The sequence below is a fragment of the Erythrolamprus reginae genome, chromosome 1 (genome assembly GCF_031021105.1).
Source record: "Erythrolamprus reginae isolate rEryReg1 chromosome 1, rEryReg1.hap1, whole genome shotgun sequence".
NCBI classification, from domain to species: Eukaryota; Metazoa; Chordata; class Lepidosauria; order Squamata; family Dipsadidae; genus Erythrolamprus; species Erythrolamprus reginae.
This window is the reverse complement of record NC_091950.1, coordinates 374,682,595-374,707,123: the sequence shown is the minus strand read 5'-3', so window position 1 is coordinate 374,707,123 and position 24,529 is coordinate 374,682,595. Positions and strand designations below refer to the sequence as shown.

Below are 24,529 nucleotides of genomic sequence, written 5' to 3'. Positions count from 1 at the left end.
TTATGGTGTCTCTAGATCTCACTGAGGCCTACCTCCATATCCCCATTGCCAAGGTCCATAGGAGATTTCTGCGCTTTGCCTTTCAAGGCAGGCATTTTCAGTATAGGGCTATGCCTTTTGGGCTCTCCTCAGCTCCCAGGGTTTTCACTAAACTCTTGGGATCCTTGGCGGCTCATATCCGGGCCTCTCCCATTCATATTTTATGTTATTTAGATGACATTTTAATTCATGGTAATTCCAGAGCTGGTGTAGCTGCAGACCTCTCCTCTACCATGTCGGTTCTACAGAACCATGGTTTTTCCATAAACCTTAACAAGAGTCATCTTGATCCATCCACTTCCATTCTGCATCTGGGGACTATCATTAATTCCGAAATATCCCAGGTTTTTCTCTCCAATGAGAGAAAACGCAGCATTTTGGATCTCATTGCTCGCATCCTGCCCCAGCAATCGGCCTCCATTGTCACCCTATCCTCCCTTTTGGGTAAGATGGTGTCATGTATTGGTATTGTTTCCCTGGGCCCGCCTTCACGCCAGGGAACTTCAATGGCTACTATTACCATTTCAGAGATCAGGCCACAGCAACTCGAACCGACGCATCACCATCCCACCGACGGTTCGCAGATCCCTCAAGTGGTGGACTTCTCCAGCCCTAGACAAGGGATCCCCCTTCCGGTGTCCCGACCAGTTTGTAGTCACCACAGATGCCAGCCTCTCGGGCTGGGGAGCCCACGCCCAAGGTCTTTTAGCTCAGGGCACATGGTCACCGGAGGAGGCTTCCAAGCCCATCAATTGGCTAGAATTAAGAGCCGTGTCTCTAGCTCTAAAGCAATTCCAACCTCACATATCCAACCAACATGTGCTGATTCTCACCGACAATATAGCCACCAAAAGCCATATTTGCAGACAGGGAGGCACAAGATCCAAGGCCCTCATGAGGGAGGCCCTGAAGTTGGGTCTTTGGGCAGAGAAAAATCTCCAATCGCTTCTAGCCGATCACATCTCGGGGAGCCTCAACGTCCAAGCGGACTGGCTCTCACGAGCCACCATAGATCCAGGCGAGTGGAATCTCCATCAGTCACTGTTCCACCAAATCTGCCTCAGGTTCGGCCATCCAGTGTTGGATCTATTCGCGACCAGAGACAATACCCAGCTTCCCCGCTTCATCTCCAGGTTCCCGTCTCCGGGAGCGGAGGCAGTCAATGCCCTCAGGAGTCCTTGGCCTCCAGGCCTACTGTATGCCTTCCCTCCAATTCCAATTCTGCCAGACGTGATCAACAAAATCCTCCTGGAGAAAGCATGTGTAATCCTGATTGCCCCTCACTGGCCTCGCAGGCCCTGGTTCGCGGACCTTCAACAACTGTCCGTCCAGGACCCCTGGCGACTCCCCGCTTCGGAGGATATGTTGCGGCAGGGGGCCTCCTTCCATCCGGATCCAGAGTGGTTCCACCTCACCGCCTGGCTGTTATCCGGAGGGACTTAGACCTGCGAGGGTATGACCCAGACACAGTGGAAATCATTCTGAAGTCTAGAAGGGGGTCTACCAATCGGATCTACGACCATACTTGGTCCAAATTTCATCAGTGGTGCTCGCAGGAGGGCTTATCCCCCCTGTGTCTTCCCATACACAGGATAATCGCCTTCCTTATGAAAGGTTTTCACCAAGGTCTCTCTACCAGCACCATCCGCCGCCATCTGGCCGCTATCTCTTCCGTCTTGGCGGGGCCTCGCAGGCAGCCCCTACGCTCCCTTCCAGAAATCCAAGAATTTCTAAGAGGAGTGGCCAATCTCAGGCCTTCTAAAATCCACAGATATCCAACCTGGGACTTGCCACGGGTTCTCCACTCTCTTACTCAAGCACCTTACGAACCCCTGAACTCTGCGTCCCTCAGGTACCTATCCTTCAAGGTAGCATTCCTGGTGGCGATTACTTCCGCCCGACGCATATCTGAGTTGGCAGCCCTTTCTATCAGACAGGACCTCTGTCAGTTTCATCAGGATAAGGTGGTTCTGCGGCTGGACCCCACCTTTCTACCCAAGGTCAGTTCCATGTTCCACAGATCTCAGGATATCGTTTTACCTTCTTTCTGTCTCCAACGAGAGCATCCCCTGGCGATTAGATGGCACACTCTAGATCTCACTAGAGCGCTAAAGATTTATATCCAACGCACAAGATCCATCCGGAGATCTGAAGCACTCTTCATAGCCTACCATCCCAGATCCTTGGGATCCAGAGTGTCTTCCACAGTAATAGGTCGTTGGATCAGAGGGGCCATCTCAAAGGCCTACGAGACAGCTTCCCTCTCCATTCCAAGGAATATTACAGCGCATTCCACCAGAAGTGCTGCCACATCTGCCGCTTGGGCGACTCAGGCTCCGTTGGAAGAAGTCTGCAAAGCAGCCACTTGGGCCTCGCCAAATTCCTTTATAAAACACTACAAGATTGATTCGTACGCATCAGCAGACGCTGCCTTCGGAAGAAGAGTACTCCAATCCGTTATCTCTCACGATAGCAATGTACTCCCACCCTAGGGACCTATCTCTTGGGTATGTCCCATGTGACTGCTGGACCCACTCCTTCAGTACGGAGAATAGGCGTTGATTGCTTACCTGAACGCCTCTTCTCGTACGGTGAGTGGGTACAGCAGTCACTTCCCTCCCTTTGTGTGGTCTTCTTTACCTTCTATTCTAATTTCTTATAACACATGAGAGTTGAACATTAAAGAGCTTCACTACTGAGCCTAGTCTACGGATTCGCGAATTCTGGGGAAGGGGCGGATCCAGCAGTCTTTTTTAATACTAGGCTCAGTTCCAACGGATTGGACAGGAGCAACCCATGTGACTGCTGTACCCACTCACCGTACGAGAAGAGGCGTTCAGGTAAGCAATCAACGCCTATTTTCTGGAGGTCTTAAAAAAAGTTCAAAGACTGCCCATACCTCTAGGTTTAATTATTGCTTTAAAAGCAATTTGTGGTTTCATATCCCATTAGTACATGTGGCAAAGGCCATTGCAAAATATAGACATGAAGTCTTCAATCTGGTTTCTGAAACCTTCCAGTTGCCATATTTAACAGCTGTTCAAGAATGCATCTTGAGAACTTGTACCAATTAAAAATGGACAATATTAATAGACCAGCTGTTCCCATTGCAAATTAAGATCCTGGATTTCCCCAACCAACATGGATATTCCTAAAGATGCTGGAAGCTGGAATCCATACAGCTGGATAGATCTAGCTCAGTTTTGCATGGTCATTAACTCAACAACCACATACTGTACATTAGCTCTGATCATGGCCACAGATCTCTATTAATAACCACCCAAAGACAGCATACCATATTTTTCAGATTATAAGATGCACCTTTTCCTCCCTAAAAGAGGCTGATAATTAGGGTGTATCTTATACTCTGAATGTAGCCCCCCCCCCAGCCCTAACTAACTGCTAACAATCTTCCCAGCTCTTACCTTGCAGGCTCTTTCATTGTTTCTCTCTGCTCTAACTTGCTCCAAAGAAATTTCTTTCTATTCCTAACCAGGTGCTAACAATTTTCCCAACTTTTACAGCTTGCAAGCTCTTTCTTTGTTACTCTCTGCAAAGAATGTTTTACAAACCCTGTCTTTGTAGGGTTGTTTTTTCATTGTTTTACTTACTCCAGATGTTTCTTTCCAGTCCTAACCAGGTACTATTAATATTCCCAAGCTCTTTCATTGTGAGGAATGTTTTCCAAACCCTGTCTTGGTAGTGGGGTTTCTTTTCCTTGCTTTACTTGCTCCAACCCTAACCAGGTGCTAACAATGTTCCCAGCTCTTACTGGCTTGCAAGCTTTTTCATTGTTACTCTCTCAGAATAAAGGGTTTTTTAAGCCCTTAACCAGGGGAGAAAATAATGTGCTGAAGCTGATCAGATTAAGGACACTAGCCAGATGAATACCTGGTAAGCAGATTCTTTTCCCTATTTTCCTCCCCAAAAACTAAGGTGCATCTTATACTCTGAAAAATATGGTATGTTTGCATGCAATGTATCCATTCTAGGGTGGTATTTACTTATCTTCCCTACCAGTTCCCATAATTCAAAACTATTAACCATCCCTTTTATTTGTTACGTTTTTTTAAAATTAGGCATGATTAAATGCCATTGGGCAAAAAAGCTGCACTGCATGGATCTAATATTTTACATCCAGATGGTCTATTTTTCAACTGTATCATCGAGACCTTTTTTTTTTTTTGGCAAACAAATTTTATTTACAAAAGTAGATGTATTCATTTGTACTGGCATGTCAGCCATCCAACAATATATAAACCTCTCTTGATCGCTCTGAAAACATAAAAGGGGAATGGAAAAATTTGTGAACTTGAAAGCAAAGCTGTATCTTTGCTATGTATCTTTCATTCCAGGTCAAGTACCACATTGGAACTGTGTTTGGTGACTCAGCTAAGTCAGTCTTGTGTAAATTCCTTTCACAAAGTCATGGCCTCTGGATTTCCCAGCAAAAGAGGTGCAAGCCTCAGCAGGGCCCGAACTGGCATCTTCAGTAGTTTGAATTTCAAGAGAAGCTCTGAAAAACGTGTACAACCTAGAAAATATTTTGAGAGAAAACAAGTTTCCAGCTGTAAGCAGATAACATGCAAAAAGGCTATGTATTAGAAACAAAAACAGGTAGTCCCCAACTTACAATAGTTTAGTGACCAAAGTTATAACGGCACTGGAAAAAAGTGATGACTGTTTTTCATATTTTTCAAATTCAGACACATGGCAACTGTCTCATATTTATCAGGGTTGCAGTGTCCTTTTTGCAACTTTCTGACAAAGTCACTGACTAAGCCAGCTTCACTTAACAACTGGGTTACTTTAACGACTGTGCAGAAAAGGTCATAAAATGATGCAAAACTCACTTCACCGCTGTCTCGCTTAGCAATCAAAAATTTAGACTCGGTTGTGGTCATAAGTTGGGGACTACCTGTCTAGCTCTTTGGTGATGTACAACAGTTTTGATTTTTCTATTATTTAAAACACAAGACACTCAATAGGCACGTTTTGACAGGGTTCATAGATCTTACTATGACTTAATACATTTAGTGTACAAATCACCATGCTTTAAAAACGAGGCTTTATGCCTTCTCTAGCCTATTGGGTTTTATTCATCCAACAATATTAAATGGTCTAGTCTTTATCTACTCTATCATAAATTCATTCTCTCTCTTGCAAGAGGTGACGTATGCTTCAGAATGCAATGAAATTCTACAATAGTGATTTAATGATGTATTGCAACTCAATGAACTAAATTTTATTGGCTTTTCCTAATAAGTGCTTCAGTTCCTGATATTTACCAGAAATGCTAAGGCATTTGCTCTGAAAGCTGAGACAACCATTCAGCTAAAAGGAGTCATAGTCTAAATCAATACAAATCAGTAGATTTGGAATATGTTCCAAATATAAAATGTGAGTTTCCTTTGTGTTGAAATATTTTTACAAGGACCAAAATGGTAAATTTACCTTCCAAACCTCCAGCTAACAGCTGTCCTGGAATTGGGACTGAATGATATACAAGAAAACACGCCAACATACTTAATTGAGTTTCATCAATAGGTTGTCCACTTAAATAGGAATGTAAACAAATATCAGCACCAGCTGAAATAAACACAAGGGAGATATTTTAGGGGATATGAATGGGATCTGCACCAAATCTTGGAAAGTAGAGTTCTGTTCAAAATTCTACCAAACCAGCTCTCTTCCTCTGTGACATTTTATACCTTTCACTATCACGTTACCCATTTCCTCTTTCTTCTCTCAATTACCAATGAAAATGTATTCATTATGGATTCCACATCATTAATAGAGAAGCACCTCTTAATTTTTTCCAAAGTGTGTTTTTTCCTTCAGCTAATCTCAACCCAGCAGTCGGGTTTCAGGATCGGTTACAGCACGGAAACTGCTTTGGTCGCGTTGATGGATGATCTCTGGCGGGCCAGGGACAGGGGTTTATATTCTGTCCTGGTGCTTCTTGACCTCTCAGCGGCTTTCGATACCATCGACCATGGTATCCTTCTGCACTGGCTGGAGGGGTTGGGGGTGGGAGGCACTCTTCTCCAGTGGTTCTACTCCTACCTCTCCGGTCGGTCGCAGTCAGTGTTAGTGGGGGGTCAGAGGTCGACTCCGAGGTCTCTCCCTTGTGGGGAGCCTCAGGGATCGGTCCTCTCCCCCCTGCTATTCAATATCTACATGAAACCGCTGGGTGAGATCATCCAAGGGCATGGGGTGAGGTATCATCAGTATGCTGATGATACCCAGCTTTACATCTCCACCCCATGTCCAGTCAATGAAGCAGTGGAAGTGATGTGCCGGTGTATGGAGGCTGTTGGGGCCTGGATGGGTGTCAACAGACTCAAACTCAACCCAGATAAAACGGAGTGGCTGTGGGTTTTGCCTCCCAAGGACAATTCCATCTGTCCGTCCATCACCCTGGGGGGGGAATTATTGACCCCCTCGGAGAGGGTGTGCAACTTGGGCGTCCTCCTCGATCCACAGCTCACATTAGAGAACCATCTTTCAGCTGTGGCGAGGGGGGCCTTTGCCCAGGTTCGCCTGGTGCACCAGTTGCGGCCCTATCTGCACCGGGACTCATTGCTCACAGTCACTCATGCCCTCATCACCTCGAGGTTCGAGTACTGTAATGCTCTCTACATGGGGCTACCTTTGAAAAGTGTTCAGAAACTTCAGATCGTGCAGAATGCAGCTGCGAGAGCAGTCATGGGCTTACCTAGGTATGCCCATGTTTCACCAACACTCCGCAGTCTGCATTGGTTGCCGATCAATTTCCGGTTACAATTCAAAGTGTTGGTTATGACCTTTAAAGCCCTTCATGGCACTGGACCAGAATATCTCCGAGACCGCCTTCTGCCGCACGAATCCCAGCGACCGATTAGGTCCCACAGAGTGGGCCTTCTCCGGGTCCCGTCAACTAAACAATGTCGGTTGGCGGGCCCCAGGGGAAGAGCCTTCTCTGTGGTGGCCCCAACTCTCTGGAATCAACTCCCCCCAGAGATTAGAACTGCCCCTACTCTCCCTGCCTTTCGTAAACTCCTTAAAACCCACCTTTGTCGTCAGGCATGGGGGAACTGAATCACCTCCCCCGGGCATGTACAATTTATGCATGGTATGTTTGTGTGTATGTTTGTTTAGAAATATGGGTTTTTTAAAAAATATTTTAAATTATATTTAGATTTGTCATGAATTGTTGTATCCTGCTGTGAGCCGCCCCGAGTCTGCGGAGAGGGGCGGCATACAAATCTAAATAATAAATAAATAAATAATAATAAATAAACTGCCTTGTACATACTGACACTTCCCTTGTATGCCTATGCCTCCATCCTCACTATGCACCAACAGAGAACTGGGTTTCTAATCACCATGTTACTTTTCTTCATTTCTAGGATTAAAGTCAGATTTCTAGGATAGAAACCATTTTCAATTTAAAGAACTTAGCGTAGCCTTAAATAAGGAAAGTTTTACCTTGCAGCCACTGATCCAAGGTATTATCTATAGAACACTTCATCACAGGTAAAAATTCTGAATTCATGAAAAGTCCTGCACGTGGATTTTTCCTTATTCTTTCCTGATGACTTCTGGAATTAAAAAACTCTAGAACCAATTTTATCTGCCACAAATCAAATGTTTCAGACATTTCCTTTTTTTCTAATCTTCTCACAGCCTAGCACGAAAGGAAATGAAGATGGAATTAAATTAATACATTAGGGGCAAAAGAGTTACGTGTAAGATAATTATCACAAGATGATAGTGTTTCACTGAATGTGATTTTTCTCAGATATGTATTTGTTACAGATAATAATGGAAACTTGTTGAATTGTAGAAGGCATAAAAATAAAATGTGACTGAGAATAATTAAAAGTCGTTTTTTAAAGCATAATTCAAGAGTTCAAAATAAATGTAGATTGCAAATGTACTTAATGTTTGTTTTCTTTAAACTAGAAGGTGTGTGTATGTATGAATGAATAAGAACACATGTTGATTAGAGGAAAAAATACCTGATCAATTGCTATGTAAGTTGGCAACATCTCTGGATTCTCCTGAGTAACACACTCATACAGAATGGATGAAAAGAGGTCAAAAACTTCCTGTTTCTGAAGCAAGAAAAATATATTTTACAAAGCATGCCATCTACTTTGTTAAACATTTGTGCTTTTCTTCTAATTTGTCCAATTCCAAGTTTCTGCACAACAGAAAAGTATTTTCTGTTCTACACTATCTAGATTAGAATGCAGCATTCAGTTCAATTTTTTTCCATCTATAGACTTGAATCACATATTCTTCTTGGATCCCAATACCAGAAAGCTAAAATTAAATGCAAAATAATGAATCCTTTATTCATTAATTTAAAATGCAGTGTGTGTATAGATATTAACTATTTCATCATAGTTGGGAAATATACTGCTCAAGAAAATAAAGGGAACACTCAAATAACACATCCTAGATCTGAATGAATGAAATATTGAATATTTCATTTACACAACTATTCCATTTGCACAACAGCATGTGAAATTGACTGTCAATCAGTGCTGCTTCCTAAGTGGACAGTTTGATTTCACAGAAGTTATATTCTGTTTTTAAAGTGTTCCCTTTATTTTTTTTGAGCAGTGTATTTTAGGAGAAACCAATTCCCTTGGCATTTTCAGAGCTTCGGTGATGGCAACATAAGTGTTCGCAATTATGTCTTTAACCAGGTGTCAGGCCACGTGACAGTAACAGCGATAGTGATATTGGAGGAGTGAGAGAGAGAGAGATTGGCACCATGGCACATTCTTTGTGCAGGGCCCTAGATAGACTGAACAAGGAAGAAGCCAGCATGCCCTTCCCCGGATTGGTACATGTGATGCATTTGTGGGTGCGGGGTTGTGGAAATGAACTTTAACCTAAATAATTAGGGAAGTGAATTCCACTGTTCAAGAATCCAGACATGGCTCTGATAATAAATGGAACTTTTCTGTGTTTACACAGCAGTGGTTCAGCTGGCTGCCAGTTATGGGAATTGTGGTTCAATATACCTGGGAAATCCTTCAGAATTTTTGACCAATATAATCAATTCCCTTACACACCTTCCCCCATTTTCCCAGCTAGGTTTACACCTGACAACGTACTTGCCCCATAGTTGCAGCTGGCTTGCAAAAATAGTCAGCAAATGAAAGCAGCGCTGGATCAGATGTGAAAGCAGAAATAGCTTCTGGCTAAAAATAAAATGATACCTGAAATTAGAAGATTTCCCTTTTTTGGTTGCAAACTCTTATTCTTTATGAGAAATTACATCTTACACACCACCACCCTGCACCATCGGTTTCTTGGTAAGAAGAACATCTTGAAAAATACTCATACCTTCATCTCCACCTGTTTAAACCAATGGAGTACACTCTGTGTGGTGGTGCAGTCAGTATAGAATACACTGATCTCACTGCAGATGCACTTTGTCAACCTAGCATTTTTTCTTAAGCCATTGCATTAATAATCTATAAACTTCCAAGCCCAATTCAGAATAGTAGTTATTACATATAAAGCTCTAAATAGTACTATGTTGGACATGGTATATTCAAAATGATTCTTCCTGTCACATGAAATCACGAGACACTGCTTAGAGTCTAACTTTTCAAGAAGTGGGCTTAGGGGTTTTTTTGGGTGGCAGTTCCAATGTTTCACTATCAGAGATAGATCTGTCTCCCCCACCCCATCCAGCATTCCATTTCTGTTATGCAGGTGCAATTCAAGGCGCTGATTATTAAACCCTATATGGGCAGGCGGGCAACCCCAAAACATCAGCTTGATTAAGATGGCCTGGCGCCGTGTCAAAAGGGGGCCCTAACCATGGTAGCCTATGCCTGCCTAACCAAAACCAGGCACTCTAATTCTTGCTGTGACTGTACATTAGTCAAAACAGTTATTAGTTTAAACTGATTCTAGAGAAATATAAAAAATAAGGTTACATAATAAAAAAGGGATATGATGCAGAAATTTCTGTTTGGATGCCAGGCCATTCCTCTGAGATATTGCAGATTTGGTTCCAGTATACTACAATAAAGCAAGTTACACAATTTTCAGGTTTCCCAGTGCATGTAAAAGTATTGTGGTCTGTTAGGTGTGCAATAGCATTATGTCTAAAGAAATGCACATACCTTAATTACTAAAAATGCTAATAATTATCTAAGCCTTCAGCAGGCTTACAGGGTCTTGTAAAAGAAGTCTGCAAATACCAATATCTGCAAAGACCAATAAAGTGAAGCTTAATAAAACGAGGCATCCCTGTACTTTGCAGGGACTATTAATCTTCTGGCACCTGCCTTTCTTTCTACCATTATCTCTGAATTCATTTTCCATTACCCAATTCAGTTTTCTAATGAACATATTTTAATTAAATATATATATATATTTCAAAATGGAAAATGTGTTATCTAGCATCATTGCTGGTAGATTAGATGGTAGCTCATAGCATGGTAATTTCAAAGGGGGGAAAGAGCTACCTTTACTGCATAGGCATCTGTTTTTCTGTGCATTACAGTCTGTGCTAGTAAGCTTCGCCAGCCCTTGGGGTCTTCTTTGTAGGAAAGCTGCCCAGCTCTCAGTTTTACATAGAGAACACCGTCCTTTGAAAGAATTGATCTGGTGGGAGAAAGAGGGAAATACTGAATTAAACTATTTTATTATTTTTGTACAAACAGTGCAAGAAGATACGCTCTGAATGGTTGCTGGTGTAATTTAAGAATGGATGGTACAGCACAAATATTTCTGTATACTAAGTATACTTCAATATAATGCTAAATACTTCAATATACTAAGTACATAGTAAAAATCGGCTAGGACAACAGGGGGCAGACACGGGACATGGAAGGCTAACGGCATAGAAAGGAGGAAATAGTGGCTGGAGAGAATTAAAGTACCCCTATGGTCCTAAACTCACACACATTACTAAGTGCCTGAACTCTGATCATGTGACTGTGATGGTGCCACAACAGCAGTAACTTTAAGGACCAATAATAAGTCATTGAGAGAATGACGATGTTGAATACTATCTGTAGCACACTTAAAAAGCAAACAGCTGTTTGTCTCAAAAGTGCTTTTTCAAGAGGCAACTGAACTAGATGGTTGAACTGGATGACTGAGAATCTCCATAGACAAACAGCTGTTTATATTTGGGTTCCAACATTTCTCCAAAGCCAATAAAATTGCAAGACAGTGTGCAGCTGCCTCATGTATCCCAACAGCTGATTAGATCTCAGAATGGATCTTCTCCAGGTCCCGTCAGCCAGACAATGTCACCTGATGGAGCCTAGGGGAAGAGCTTTCTCTGTGGTGGCTCCGGCCCTTTGGAACTAATTCCCTCCAGAGATTCACACTGCCCCCATCATCCCTGCCTTATGCAAGAGTCTAAAGAGCCATCTTTGGCGACAGGCTTGGAGCTGCTAAAACTAACATCTAGCCCCAGCCGATGAATGAATTCAAGTTTGATTGCCTGAATTGAGTGATTGGTTTTTTTTAAAGAAATTAGGGTTTTAGTATGTTTTTAAATGTTAGGTTTCTACATGTTATGTATTATTTTGTTGTGAGCCACCCTGAGTCCGAGGAATAGGGCAGCCTAGAAATCTAATAAATAAATAAATTATTCAGAATGTTCACCATAACACTTACTTTAATTGATGCACCCCTTTGCTTAAATCAATCAGCAATTCCCAATATCGGGGACCTTTGACTCTGATCTGGAAGCATAACAAATTGAAATTGTAGATATTGATAAGATTACAAAAAAAAACCCTTCAAGTTCCTCATTTCATAGGAAGTCCCCATACTTTCTAAAGAATCCCTCCTCCTGGCAAATGATGTATTGCCCTTGAAGAAAGTATCATCTTCTTAAACATGCATTCTCAGAAATGCTATCTGCAAGTGTGGCAGCTTAAGAGCTACATGTCAGTCACTTTGCAAAACAGAATTGTCTTGTCTACCTACCAGAATACCCCCCAGACCGCCTTCTGCTGCACGAATCCCAGCGGCCAATTAGGTCCCACAGAGTTGGCCTTCTCCAGGTCCCGTTGACTAAACAATGTCGTCTGGCGGGACCCAGGGGAAGAGCCTTCTCTGTGGTGGCCCCAGCCCTCTGGAATCAACTCCCCCCAGAAATTAGGACTGCCCCACCCTCCTTCACCTTTCATAAATCATTAAAAACTCATCTCTGCTGCCAGGCATGGGGAAATTAACACACACCCCAATTGTCAAGGTTGGTGCATGGTTTGATTGGATTGTGTGATTATTTTATTATAAGGGTTTTAAATTGTATTTTTAAAAATTGGATTTGTACACTGTTTATGTTGTTGTGAGCCGCCCCGAGTCTTCGTAGAGGGGCGGTATACAAATCGAATAAATTATTATTATTATTATTATTATTATTATTATTATTATTATTATTATTATTATTACCTGCTTCAGTAAATGAAGTTCAGGGAGAAGGGTGGGTGCCATAAGTTCCTCAGTTGTTTCTTCATACCACTGAGTTCCCTTTGAAATACAAAACCGTTTTATGCAAGAGTTATGAAATGTAGAAGCAGGAAACATTCACAAACTACATAAGCTGCCTTAGATGGAACCTGTAGAGCGCCCATCTTAAATTCAAAATACCACTTTTCTCATTACAGGCATGAAAGATATTTGCTAAATCGCATGGGATGAAGCAATCTGGTTTCAAGAAAGCAGACGGATTACAGTACATGGAAAAATCTACTTTTTAAAGATTTCCTATCATGGGATATTTCTGCCATATAAACTTCCAGGGACAGTGTTTTAATCCTCCCTACTACAAAGAGCCTTCTCTGTGGTGGCCCCGGCCCTCTGGAACCAATCCCCCCCCCCCAGAGATTAGGACTGTCCCACCCTCCTCGTCTTTCATAAGTCATTAAAAACTCATCCCTGCAGCTAGGCATGGGGAAATTAACACACACACCAATTGTCAAGGTTGGTGTATGGTTTGATTGGATTGTGTGATTATTTTATTATAAGGGTTTTAAATTGTATTTTTAAAAATTGGATTTGTACACTGTTTATGTTGTTGTGAGCCGCCCTACTACAAAATACAGTAATGCGCTGATCCTGCAGATATCCTCTGTTCTTCAGAATCGTATCCTTCATTTCATGTGTTTATCTTAAGGGTGTGCCAAATTATGTAGGGCTGTTTCTTTAAGCCAACCTTTCTTAACAGGATCTGCAGGACCCTGGAGCTCCACAAGAGGTCAGAAGTAGTTCTATGAGAGATTTTGATAGGAAAAAACATCCCCATTTTTAAAACTTTGCACTTTGACAATTATTATTGGATGATTACATCCACGACTTAATGATCACATAAACGTACTGTGAATTGGAGATATTCTTAATGCAGGAGTTCCCTGAGATCTGAAAATTATATCAAAGTTTATTCCCAGCGTAAAAAGATGAAGCAGTCTGCTTTAAGCTAATACAATTGGAACCCACCAAATGTTCCAAGAGGCAGGGTGATCCCTGGGATTAACTTTTAGTGATGAATAGTGGTTTAAATTGTACCAGCTACATAACAATTTTGATAGTCTAATGTTTTACATTATATTAACAAGATGCGTAATAACTTTGTAATGTTTTACAAAGATATTACATGCCTTGGATTATTTATTGAAACATCCTTTTTCATTTTGAAAACGTTTTGATTTCCTCACTCAAAATACTAATTGTTGAGTTACCAACCCTGACATTCTTTCAAAGAATAGCTAGATAGCATGGCTTTCTCCAAGTCAGGCAGCGCTATGCAGTAATTTCATCTGCCCTAACCAGAGGTCAACAACTGTGGAAGAGTTATCTCCTGCATTTCAGACAATAACACCTTTTTTTTTTCTATGTGTGACAAAATGTACATGCCTTGTAGGTAACCTCCAGCAATGCATAGCAAGGAATATCTGTATCTACATCCACAGGAACAAGGAGTCTGGGTTCAGCTGCCAGGACATAGAGATGCCTCAAGGCTTGAAGATGATACCTGTGCAGAGGAGAAATAATCTAAGCTGTGTTTCTTTCTGTATCCATTCATCCTTCATGAATAGACAAAAATCCATTTATCGTATTTTTGATAGTATAAGGCGCATCCTTTTCTTCCCCCAAGAGACTGAAAAGTTGGGTGCGTCTTATACTCAGAATGTAGCTTTTACTAAGGTTTTTTTCAGCCCTAACAAGGTGCTAACATGATCTTTTGTGCTTTGCTAACTAAGTGATCTTTCCTTTGCCTGCTTTTTTCATTGTTTCTCTCTATGAAGGGAGAAGTGAAGTGTTTTAAAAATTGTTTTTTATCCCCAACCAGGGAATAAAAAGCAAGCACATGCACTCAAAACCAGCAAACTAATATGTTCAAGCTAACTAGACTAAAGACTAGCCAGATGAATTACGTAGTAAGCAGATTATTTTCTCCCTATTTTCTTCTCCAAAAACTAATGTGCATCTTATACTCCGGGGCATCTTCTACTCTGAAAAATACAGTAAATATCCTTTCCATCCTACTTTTTGGAGAGATGTGGTCTGTGAAACACTTTTTTTCAAAGTGATCCAAATTCCATAGTTATTGAGAAAAGAAGTATGCTCTGGAGAGCCTTGAGAAGTTATCAAAGATAAATTTCGAATTAAAACATCTGAAATTAGAATTGGTAGAATTATATGGGTGAAGGCAAAAATGCACACCACAAAGATTTCTGAGTTGTAACATTTCTTTTTCCTACGAGATAGACTGGGAGATAGGGGGTGGGGACAATAACACATTTGTTCCTTAGCCAGAGGACAATTGTGCTAGTATGGAGACTGATAGATATTAGACCTTCAGTTTCATTTAACTGAAATAAAATATATGCTTCATTCATTCATTTACTTAGAAAGATTCATTGTTATAAACCTATAAAGCTTGTAGTTTTAGTTTATTAGTATTTATAGGCTGCAGAGGCTGTAAATACCCAGCCACAGAATTAATTGAATTTTAGAGTTGGTGAATATCATTGGCCAGTTTGGCACACAGAAGTTCAATGTGATTATTCCGATAGTAGAACTTTAATGTTATCAGATTAGATTCTGTCTCTCTTTGCATGGTACATATGGAAAAAATAAAATGTTTCTAATTCCATGATGTTTTACAGCTTTTTCATATTTCCTCTTCCTTCCACAATCTGCCCCAAGTCTTCTTTACACCTAGTGAAAATTATTCCATTTATTAAACAATATTAAGTAAATATGGAATTGGGCAGCCAATACATTTAAATAATTGAAGACCTAGCAGAGAGATCAAAATGTTAGGCTTTCTCTAGATCTCTGCAATTACTACATAAAAATTTCAAGATTGCTTTATTTTTATTAAATTTGTATGCCCTAGACATTACAGGTTGAAACCCAGTTTGCCAAATGTATCAGGCCAAATTATTTCTAGCATTAGATTTTAAATGTACTTCCAAAATAGTTCCCTTTACCTGTTATCAGTACTGTGAACCGGAAAATGAGGGTAGAGTGCACAAAGAAGAGCAGCAATTGATGAATTTGAAGTGCTAAGTGAATATCTGCAAAGAAACAATATTTTCCCATGAGTCAGTACAAGGCATTTCCTTGTCAAGCCAAAATATGATCCCAACTTATAATGACCATAATATCAGTTCTACGCCAATGAAAGGCTACAAAGGACTACAAGACTACTCGGACATCTTGCCAAATTAACTTAATAGGCATCATAGAAAAAGGTTTTGTTAGCCCTATTAGCCAACAGCTTTTAAATGGAGATGACAGGGATTTCATTCAAAATTTGCAAAATATGCTTTCTTTACATGGACAGATGGAAGAATAGCTCAATCCTGATTGGCTTTCTTTTTAAAATTTATTAGATGCCATCAAGTCATTGTCAACTTTTATTAACCAAATATGTTTTTCTTCATGACTGACTCACAACTAGCCTCATGGTGCAAACGAAACAATCTGGAACTGAATACACTAAAAACCATAGAAATGGTGGTACTATAACTTCTTACAACACTAGACAACACAATATCTACAGTAGAGACCTTCAAATTTCTATGTTCTATCATATCTCAAGTCCTAAATTGGTCACTTAACATCAAAAACGTCATCAAAAAAGCACAACAAAGAATATTCTTTCTGTGCCAATTCAGGAAGCTTAAACTGGCCAAGGAGCTGCTAACACAGTTTTACAGAAGAATTATTGAGTCTGTCATCTGCACCTCTATAACTGTCTGGTTTGGTTCTGCAACCCAACAAGACAGATTTCAGAGGATAATTAGAGCTGCAAAAAAAAATAACCCACCAATTACTACCAACCTGCCTTCCATTGAGGACCTGTATACCGCACGAGTCAAAAAGAGGGCTGTGAAAATATTTATAGTGCCTCGCATCCTGGACATAAATTGTTTCAACTCCTCACCCTCAAAAAAATACTATAGAGCACCGTACACCAAAACAACCAGACACAATAACAGTTTTTCCCCCAAACGCCATAATTCTGCTAAACAAATAATTACATCAACACTGACAAATTATTCACTAAGGCTGCATTACTATTGCTATTAGTCTTCTCATTGTTCCTATCACTCATCTCCTCCCACTTATGACTGCATGACTGTAACTTATTTGCTTACAATTTATATTGATATTGTTTCCTATTATGACTTGATCGCTTCTTTGTATCCTATGACTATCATTATCATGATTCTTGACTAATGTATCTTGTCTTTTTATATACACTGAGCATATGCACCAAAGACAAAATCCTTGTGTGTCCAATCACACTTGTCCAATAAAGAATTCCATTCCATTCTATTCTTTAATTAAACATATTTACAGAAACATATTCTGCATAGTTTATTTTTCTTGTAGGAAATTAGCTTTTGAAAGAATTTGAAATTACTACAGCAAGACACAAGGAAAGACTTAGATCATCAAACCAAAGCTTCTGGGTCACTGTAATGTTACTCAATCCTGCTCTTTATTCTACTTTTATTTATTTTTTACATAATATTAATGTAAAAAATTCTTGTATCTGTACTTTGGATTATGCAGCATGATGATAAACAATAAAACCAATACAAGGGGATGTGGTTTTTAAAAATTACCAAGAATTACACCATAAAGGTGAGAAAGTAGAACACATAAATATCAGATAAAATGTATACATAGTCTTATTAAGTGAAAAAGCAGTGAAAGACCACTGGAGAAAGTGCCATTACTGAAAATGGTCTTATAAGATCCCTTTCAATGTTTCCATATTTTTGTTCCTTCTTGAACAAAACACCAATCTAAAGACTGGTGTTCTCGCAATGCTATGATTATCCTACCTTCATATAACAAAGCAATACAGTGGACACAAAGATCTATATCCTTCTTTGCAGCCTATCTGTATACCAAGGTTAATTGCAAAGGGATTTTAGATTCTTCAGGGGTTTTGTTCTGGATGTTTATATGCATGGAAATATAAAAGATTAAGGAGCAGAAGATTCTTTTTCAAATCACAGATTACCTTCCTCCTCCCAGAAAGAGGAGTCCCAGAGCCATATGGTGTGCCATATGGAATCCATAGTTCATTTCTCCACCGGTCTTCTTGTGTAGAAAACGACAGAGTTGAAGAACCTTCAGGTTCCCAGATCCTGCCATCACCATTGCAAGAGAAAGCAACACCACACTCAGACAAGTCTCTAGGTTATAGTGTCCAGCCTAGGAAATATGGAAGAGATTGTTTTTTTATACCTACTTTTGCACATTCTAAACATGCTTCTAAGCTGGCAAGATTGCAATCTTTAGAGAAACTAATTTTAGCAAATGACAGACTATATAAAGCACACCAACTTCCGCACCACTTACTTTGAAAAAAAATCATTTATACCGATTATAAGCAACCCACATCCTGTACATAGGCACTAAAACCTGGTACCCAGGATCACTCCATCATTATTCAGTAGGAAAATAATGATTTTAACCATCAGATTTTTTTATTTTCTAGGCACAAATCTAGCTTTGTATTAAATGTTAAACTTCTTCCCCATTATCTAAACACTGAAAGAAATAAGCTGAAAATCTGCCTCCATCCCCCAGTAATGTTACTTTATTACAGCCATATAATTACATCCCCTGACAGATAATAATAAAAACACCAGCTCCCAGCCAACAAAAAATGTCCATCGCAATCTAAACAGAGCAGCTAAAGGAGAAATTGTCCCTAGTAATTGTTGTGGTTCCGTCTGAGGCCCCTCCGGGAACGGCTGACCTTCTGTCGGTTTCCAGTTCAGAGGGAGAGGCTGAGGAACAGGAGGTGCAGACAGACGAGGAGGAATCCCAGGCTGAAGAAGAGGGAGGACAGCCAGAGTCCCACCAGGGGGAGCTCTCCCCAGCAAGCAGCCTGGATTCCTTAGAGGAAAGTGCACAAGCCATAATTGATCTGCGACAACGAAGAGCTACTCAGAGACGGAGTCAATTGGCTAAATACTTTCAGCATTAAAGTGGCAGCAGCTGGGTTTGGGTGTGGTGCTCTTGGGAAAGGCTAAAAGGCAGACCCACCCTTCCTGGCTTGTGGAGTTTTATCTTTGAGAGTCGTGGGACCTGACTGTGAACTTTGGCGTCTTGGAATCCTGGTTTGTGCCTTTGACTATTGAAACCTTGGGGGGGGGGGTGCCAGCAAGAAGCTTGCTGTATTGTCTGGACATCAGGACCCTGCTGTACCGTATTATATCCTGTCTGTTGGGAAGAACAGGTTTTCCTCTGTGCTTATTTTTTCCAGTTATAAACTACTTTTGGCTTTTACCAGAGTGTCTGGCTGTTTTTTCCAGTTGGTGTTGAGGTCTGGGGGAACCCAGACAGAACAGTATAAAACTCCACCAACCACCAGACACCTGGTGCTCATTTTGGAGGGGTGGTTTGGTTGTTTTTTTTCTTGCTCTCTGCTGCTGGTTCCTTGTTGGACATCTTTTGCTTGTTGGCTTCCTGTTTTTGCCTGCCACCATGGATGTTTCTGCAGCTGACATGCAGGCTGTCTTTGCAGAGTTGCGAGGGGACATTGCTCAGTTGACCCAGACAGTCCTGTTATTACAACGCCAAGTGGAGGTTTTGTCCCAGGCGGCCCCACCCCAGGCGGCACCTGTGGTACCTCCTCCAGCACCTTTGCCCAGAAGGAAATGTTTTGTGGCGATGCCGGAAAAGTTCTGGGGGGACCGGCGGCTGTTTTCTGCATTCCAGAGCCAGGTGCAGCTTTTTATCAACGCTCAGATGATGCACTTCCCAGGGGATGACCACAAGGTGGCGTTTCTGTGTAGTTTGTTGGCTGGCCCTGCAGCGTCGTGGGTGGCACCTTACCTGGCCCGGGATGACCCCCTACTCCAGAACTACAACGCTTTCTGTGACCTGCTGCGTCACCAATTTGCGGACCCGGTGCAGGAGCAGACGGCCACGCGGGCGCTGAAGCAATTACGCCAGGGTTCGCGCCCCCTGGCGGATTATATGGCTGACTTTCGGTCTCTGGCCGGGCAAGTCCAGTGGAATGAGGCTGCCCTGATCGAGGCCTTTCAGGATGGACTATCAGACACGATGTTGGACGAACTGGTGCATGAGGTGATGCCCGGCACGTTGGACGCTTTGGAGCGGCATTGCTTGGCAATAGAGGCCAGGCTGTTGGCCAGGGAAGTCCGTCGAGCGGGACGGTCCAACCCCCGTGCGTCAGGCGTCCCGCCGACACCTGTTCCGCGGCGGGGGTTGTCGACCGTAAGCACCCCGGCTCCGGTCCCTGCGCCCCGACGTTTTTCACCAGCGCTGCCTCCACGCCTGATGGATCGTGTTGCTGCCGGGGAGCCGATGGACGTGAGTTACGCCCGACCCCGACAGACCCCGGAGGAACGAGGGCGTCGGCGGGCAGCTGGGTTGTGCTTCTATTGCGGGGGCCCGGGACATTTTGCTGTCGTTTGTCCCCACAAGAGGCGGAGCACGGTGGCTGCCGTCGTTCCCGTACCCTACAGTTCTCCCGTGCTTCCCATGGCGTCCCCTGTGCAGTTACAGGAGACAACCCCTTGTGTCCCCGTCCCTGCCCTGAACTCTCCGATGGCGGGGCCTTCGTCTGGATGTCCTCCGTCGCCGGAACGATCGGGAAACGAGGGGGGCCCGGCTTGGTGGCAATACTAGGTCGGGCGGGGATCCCACTTTCTTCTGACTCCACGACTCCCGAATTCGGACCGTTTCGACACCTGACGCTTGCGGTGACTCTGCATATCGCGCAACGGACTCGGACTTATCCCGCGTTGGCCCTCGTGGATTCGGGGGCGACGACGAACTTCTTGGACGAAGCCTTTGCCCAACGTCATTCCTTGCCCCTTTGTCCTGTTACCCCGCCATTAACTGTGGAGACTATCGATGGGCGGGTTTTGCTGGCTGGTCCCATCCGTTTCCAGACCCTGCCGGTGCGGATGTGCATCGGAACTCATGAGGAGGCCTTACAGTTTTATGTTACCAAGGGGCTTCATTTTCCCCTCGTGTTGGGGTTGTCATGGCTGCGTGCACATGACCCGCATGTGGTGTGGTCCCAGAACCTGGTCACATTCTCCAGTTTGCAGTGCGTGGACCATCACCGACATGTGTGCGCAGCCCACGGCCCAGTAGTTCCCGCGATCCAATTACCCCGTTGCCTCGAGGAATTCGCCGATGTGTTCAACGAGAAGGAGGCGGATCGGCTACCACCGCATCGGACGTATGACTGTGCCATCGACCTGCTCCCTGACGCCAAGCTCCCGGCTGGTCGTTTGTACTCCATGTCCGAGCCGGAGCTTGTGGCCCTCAAGGAGTTTGTGGAGAAGAATTTGGCCAAGGGATTTATTCGGCCATCCAAGTCCCCTTTGTCTGCCCCTGTTTTGTTCGTGAAAAAAAAAACGGGCGATCTTCGCCTCTGCTGTGACTATCGCCGCCTTAACGCCATCACGGTGCGGAATAGGTACCCCTTGCCCTTGATCCCTGAACTCATGGACCGGTTGCGGACGGCAACGGTATTCACCAAAATCGATTTGCGCAGTGCGTACAATTTGGTCCGGATGCGGGCCGGGGATGAATGGAAGACAGCGTTTGGCACGCGTTACGGCCACTTTGAATATACAGTGATGCCATTTGGCCTCACCAACGCCCCGGCCGTGTTTCAACATCTGATGAACGACGTGTTCCGGGACATGTTGGACCATTTTGTGGTGATTTACCTTGATGACATTTTAGTGTATTCCCCGAACCATGCCTTGCATTTGAACCATTTGCGCCGGGTCCTGCTCCGGTTGCGGGAGCAGCATTTGTATGCCAAGCTGGAGAAGTGCCAATTCTTCCAGACTACCGTCGAATTCCTTGGGCACATTTTGTCTCCAGGTGGCATTTCCATGGACCCGGGCAAAGTGGCCGCACTTCAGTCTTGGCAACCTCCACGACGGGTGAAAGACGTACAACGTCTTTTGGGGTTTGCGAACTACTATCGGGCTTTTGTTCCGGGGTATGCCACGTTAACCACGCCCTTGACTCGGTTGTTACAAAAACAAGTCCCGTTTGGTTGGGGGGAGGCGGAACAGCGGGCTTTTGATGCCCTGAAAGCGGCGTTCATGGCGGAACCGCTTCTGCGCCATCCTGATCCCGCTCGGCCGTTTGTGTTAGAAACAGACGCTTCAGATGTAGCGGTTGGTGCAGTGCTCCTCCAAGCCCATCGTCCCGGTGACATGTTGTTTCCGTGTGCCTACTTCTCCCGGAAATTGTCTCCCTCGGAAAGGAATTATACTATTTGGGAGAAGGAACTCTTAGCAGTGAAGGCTGCCTTTGAGCATTGGCGGCATTACCTGGAGGGGGCCCGTCATCAAATCGAGGTACGGACGGATCACCGGAACCTCGAGTATTTGCAGACGGCTCGGAAGTTAAACCAGAGACAGATCCGCTGGTCCTTCTTTTTCGCGCGGTTCAATTTCCGCATCAGGTACACTCCCAGTGCCCAGAACCCTCGAGCAGATGCCTTGTCGCGCAAGCCCGAGTACACGCACCCGAAGGAGCCAGCTCCTCTGCAGACAGTTTTACCCCCTGCAGCTTTGGCTGCCACTCAGGACCCAGTGGACTTGCGTCGCCGTTTACGGGAGGCGCAGCGGGAGGATGGGTTTGTAGCGCAGAGAGTGCGGGAGTTAACACCCAATTCCCCCTGGACGTTTCAAGACGGTCTGCTTCGGTACCGGGGGCAGCTGTATGTTCCCGCCGGGCCAGTGAGAGGGTTGATTATGACCCAGTGTCATGACTGTCCAGTGGCGGGGCATTTTGGCCTGTTCAAAACATTGGAGCTGGTCTCTCGGACATTCTGGTGGCCACGCATCCAAGATGATGTGCGTTCCTATGTGGCCACCTGTGTCCGGTGTCGTACGGCCAAGGGGGTGACTGGAGCCCCACCGGGATTACTGCAACCTTTGCCCACGCCTGAGAGACCCTGGGGTGCCGTGTCCATTGACTTTGTAACTCATTTGCCTTCCTCTGCTCGCTTCACGGTAGTCATGGTGGTGATGGACATGCTCACCAAGATGGTCCATTTTGTACCTTGCACTAGGGTGCCCACTGCCCAACTCACGGCTCAAATGTTTATCAGCCACGTGTTTAGGTTACATGGGCTCCCGGATCGAGTGGTCTCTGATAGGGGAACACAATTCACAGCCCGGTTTTAGCGGGAATTGATGTCGGCCCTGAATGTGTCCGTGTGCCTCGCATCGACGCAGCACCCCCAGACCGATGGAGGCACAGAAAAAGTTATAGGGATACTGGAGCAATACCTGAGGTGTGTCGTGGCGGATCGCCAGACTGATTGGTCCCGGTTCCTCCCTGTAGCGGAGTTCGCTTTTAACAACTCCCGCCACTCATCGACCCGGCTCACGCCCTTTTTCGCAAATTATGGTTTCCACCCTCGCTTCTTTCCCTTGACCCTCCTAGATTCCCCGGTGCCTGCTGCTGAGGACTTTCTCTCGGAGCTGCAGGCGGTCCACGAAATGGTGAAGAGGTACCTGAATAAAGCCAAGGAGGACTACAAGAGGGTGGCTGATCGCTCCAGACGGGATGTGCCCCCCTTGGTGGTGGGGGATCAGGTGTGGCTGTCCACGAAATACGTAGCCTCTGAATTACCCCGACACAAATTAGATCCCCGGTTCCTGGGTCCTTTTCCCGTTGAGCGGGTGATCAATCCGGTAGCCTATCGGCTCACCCTGCCGGCCAACTTGCGGGTTCACCCTGTGTTTCACCGTTCACTGTTAGTCCCTGTTCCTCCCGATTGTCCGCTCCGTCCCAATGTTCCCGTGTTTCCTGCCCCGTGTGTTCGTGACCACCTCCCTGAAGCTATGGTACATGACATTGTGGATTCCCGTTGGGTGGACGGTTGCTTCCAGTACAAGGTGCAATGGGTGGAGGGGGACCCTGATGATTGCTCCTGGGTGGAAGCGGCGTTGTTGGACGCTCCCGACCTTATTCGGGATTTTCACGCCCAGTTCCCTCAGAGACCGCGTCCTCTCCGCTGGCAGGTGGGGAGGGGCCTTCCGCGGGGGGATGGTGTTGTGGTTCCGTCTGAGGCCCCTCCGGGAACGGCTGACCTTCTGTCGGTTTCCAGCTCAGAGGGAGAGGCTGAGGAACAGGAGGTGCAGACAGACGAGGAGGAATCCCAGGCTGAAGAAGAGGGAGGACAGCCAGAGTCCCACCAGGGGGAGCTCTCCCCAGCAAGCAGCCTGGATTCCTTAGAGGAAAGTGCACAAGCCATAATTGATCTGCGACAACGAAGAGCTACTCAGAGACGGAGTCAATTGGCTAAATACTTTCAGCATTAAAGTGGCAGCAGCTGGGTTTGGGTGTGGTGCTCTTGGGAAAGGCTAAAAGGCAGACCCACCCTTCCTGGCTTGTGGAGTTTTATCTTTGAGAGTCGTGGGACCTGACTGTGAACTTTGGCGTCTTGGAATCCTGGTTTGTGCCTTTGACTATTGAAACCTTGGGGGGGGGTGCCAGCAAGAAGCTTGCTGTATTGTCTGGACATCAGGACCCTGCTGTACCGTATTATATCCTGTCTGTTGGGAAGAACAGGTTTTCCTCTGTGCTTATTTTTTCCAGTTAGAAACTACTTTTGGCTTTTACCAGAGTGTCTGGCTGTTTTTTCCAGTTGGTGTTGAGGTCTGGGGGAACCCAGACAGAACAGTAATGATCAAGCGATTTGTGTTGCCAATTATTTAAGACTAGCAATATTAGTAGTTATTTATTGTAAATAAAGTTGCTAAAATTAAAAAGCCTTGGGAAAAAGAGAGTGGATATTACTTTTTGAGAGGAGTATGAATTCCTACTAGCCTGAAAAATCTCAAATGCTGTCCAGTCTCTTCTTAAAAACCTCCAGTGATGAAGAACCCACAACTTCTGAAGGGTAGCTGTTCCACTGGTTAATTGTCATCACTGTTAGAAAATTTCTCCTTAATTCCAGGTT

General features: G+C 44.1%; 1 protein-coding gene across 7 annotated transcripts in view; it reads right to left on the bottom strand.

The window, feature by feature from the left end:
• Nucleotides 1-4,212: 4,212 nt before the first annotated feature.
• Nucleotides 4,213-24,529, bottom strand: part of ANAPC1 (anaphase promoting complex subunit 1) — an 84,965-nt gene continuing 64,648 nt past the window's right edge. For 6 of the 7 annotated variants that reach the window (XM_070734627.1, XM_070734626.1, XM_070734624.1 and 3 more), the window contains exons 38-48: nt 17,564-17,757; nt 15,513-15,599; nt 13,930-14,047; nt 12,469-12,546; nt 11,686-11,753; nt 10,521-10,659; nt 9,153-9,239; nt 8,043-8,138; nt 7,510-7,708; nt 5,494-5,628; nt 4,213-4,573 (exon numbers count right to left, since the gene is read on the bottom strand). In XM_070734627.1, coding sequence (XP_070590728.1) covers nt 4,458-4,573; nt 5,494-5,628; nt 7,510-7,708; nt 8,043-8,138; nt 9,153-9,239; nt 10,521-10,659; nt 11,686-11,753; nt 12,469-12,546; nt 13,930-14,047; nt 15,513-15,599; nt 17,564-17,757 — 1,317 coding nt within the window. In that variant the 3' untranslated portion in view covers nt 4,213-4,457. The remainder of the gene's footprint in view (nt 4,574-5,493; nt 5,629-7,509; nt 7,709-8,042; nt 8,139-9,152; nt 9,240-10,520; nt 10,660-11,685; nt 11,754-12,468; nt 12,547-13,929; nt 14,048-15,512; nt 15,600-17,563; nt 17,758-24,529) is intronic. The other variant, XR_011557521.1, reaches the window with a different exon arrangement.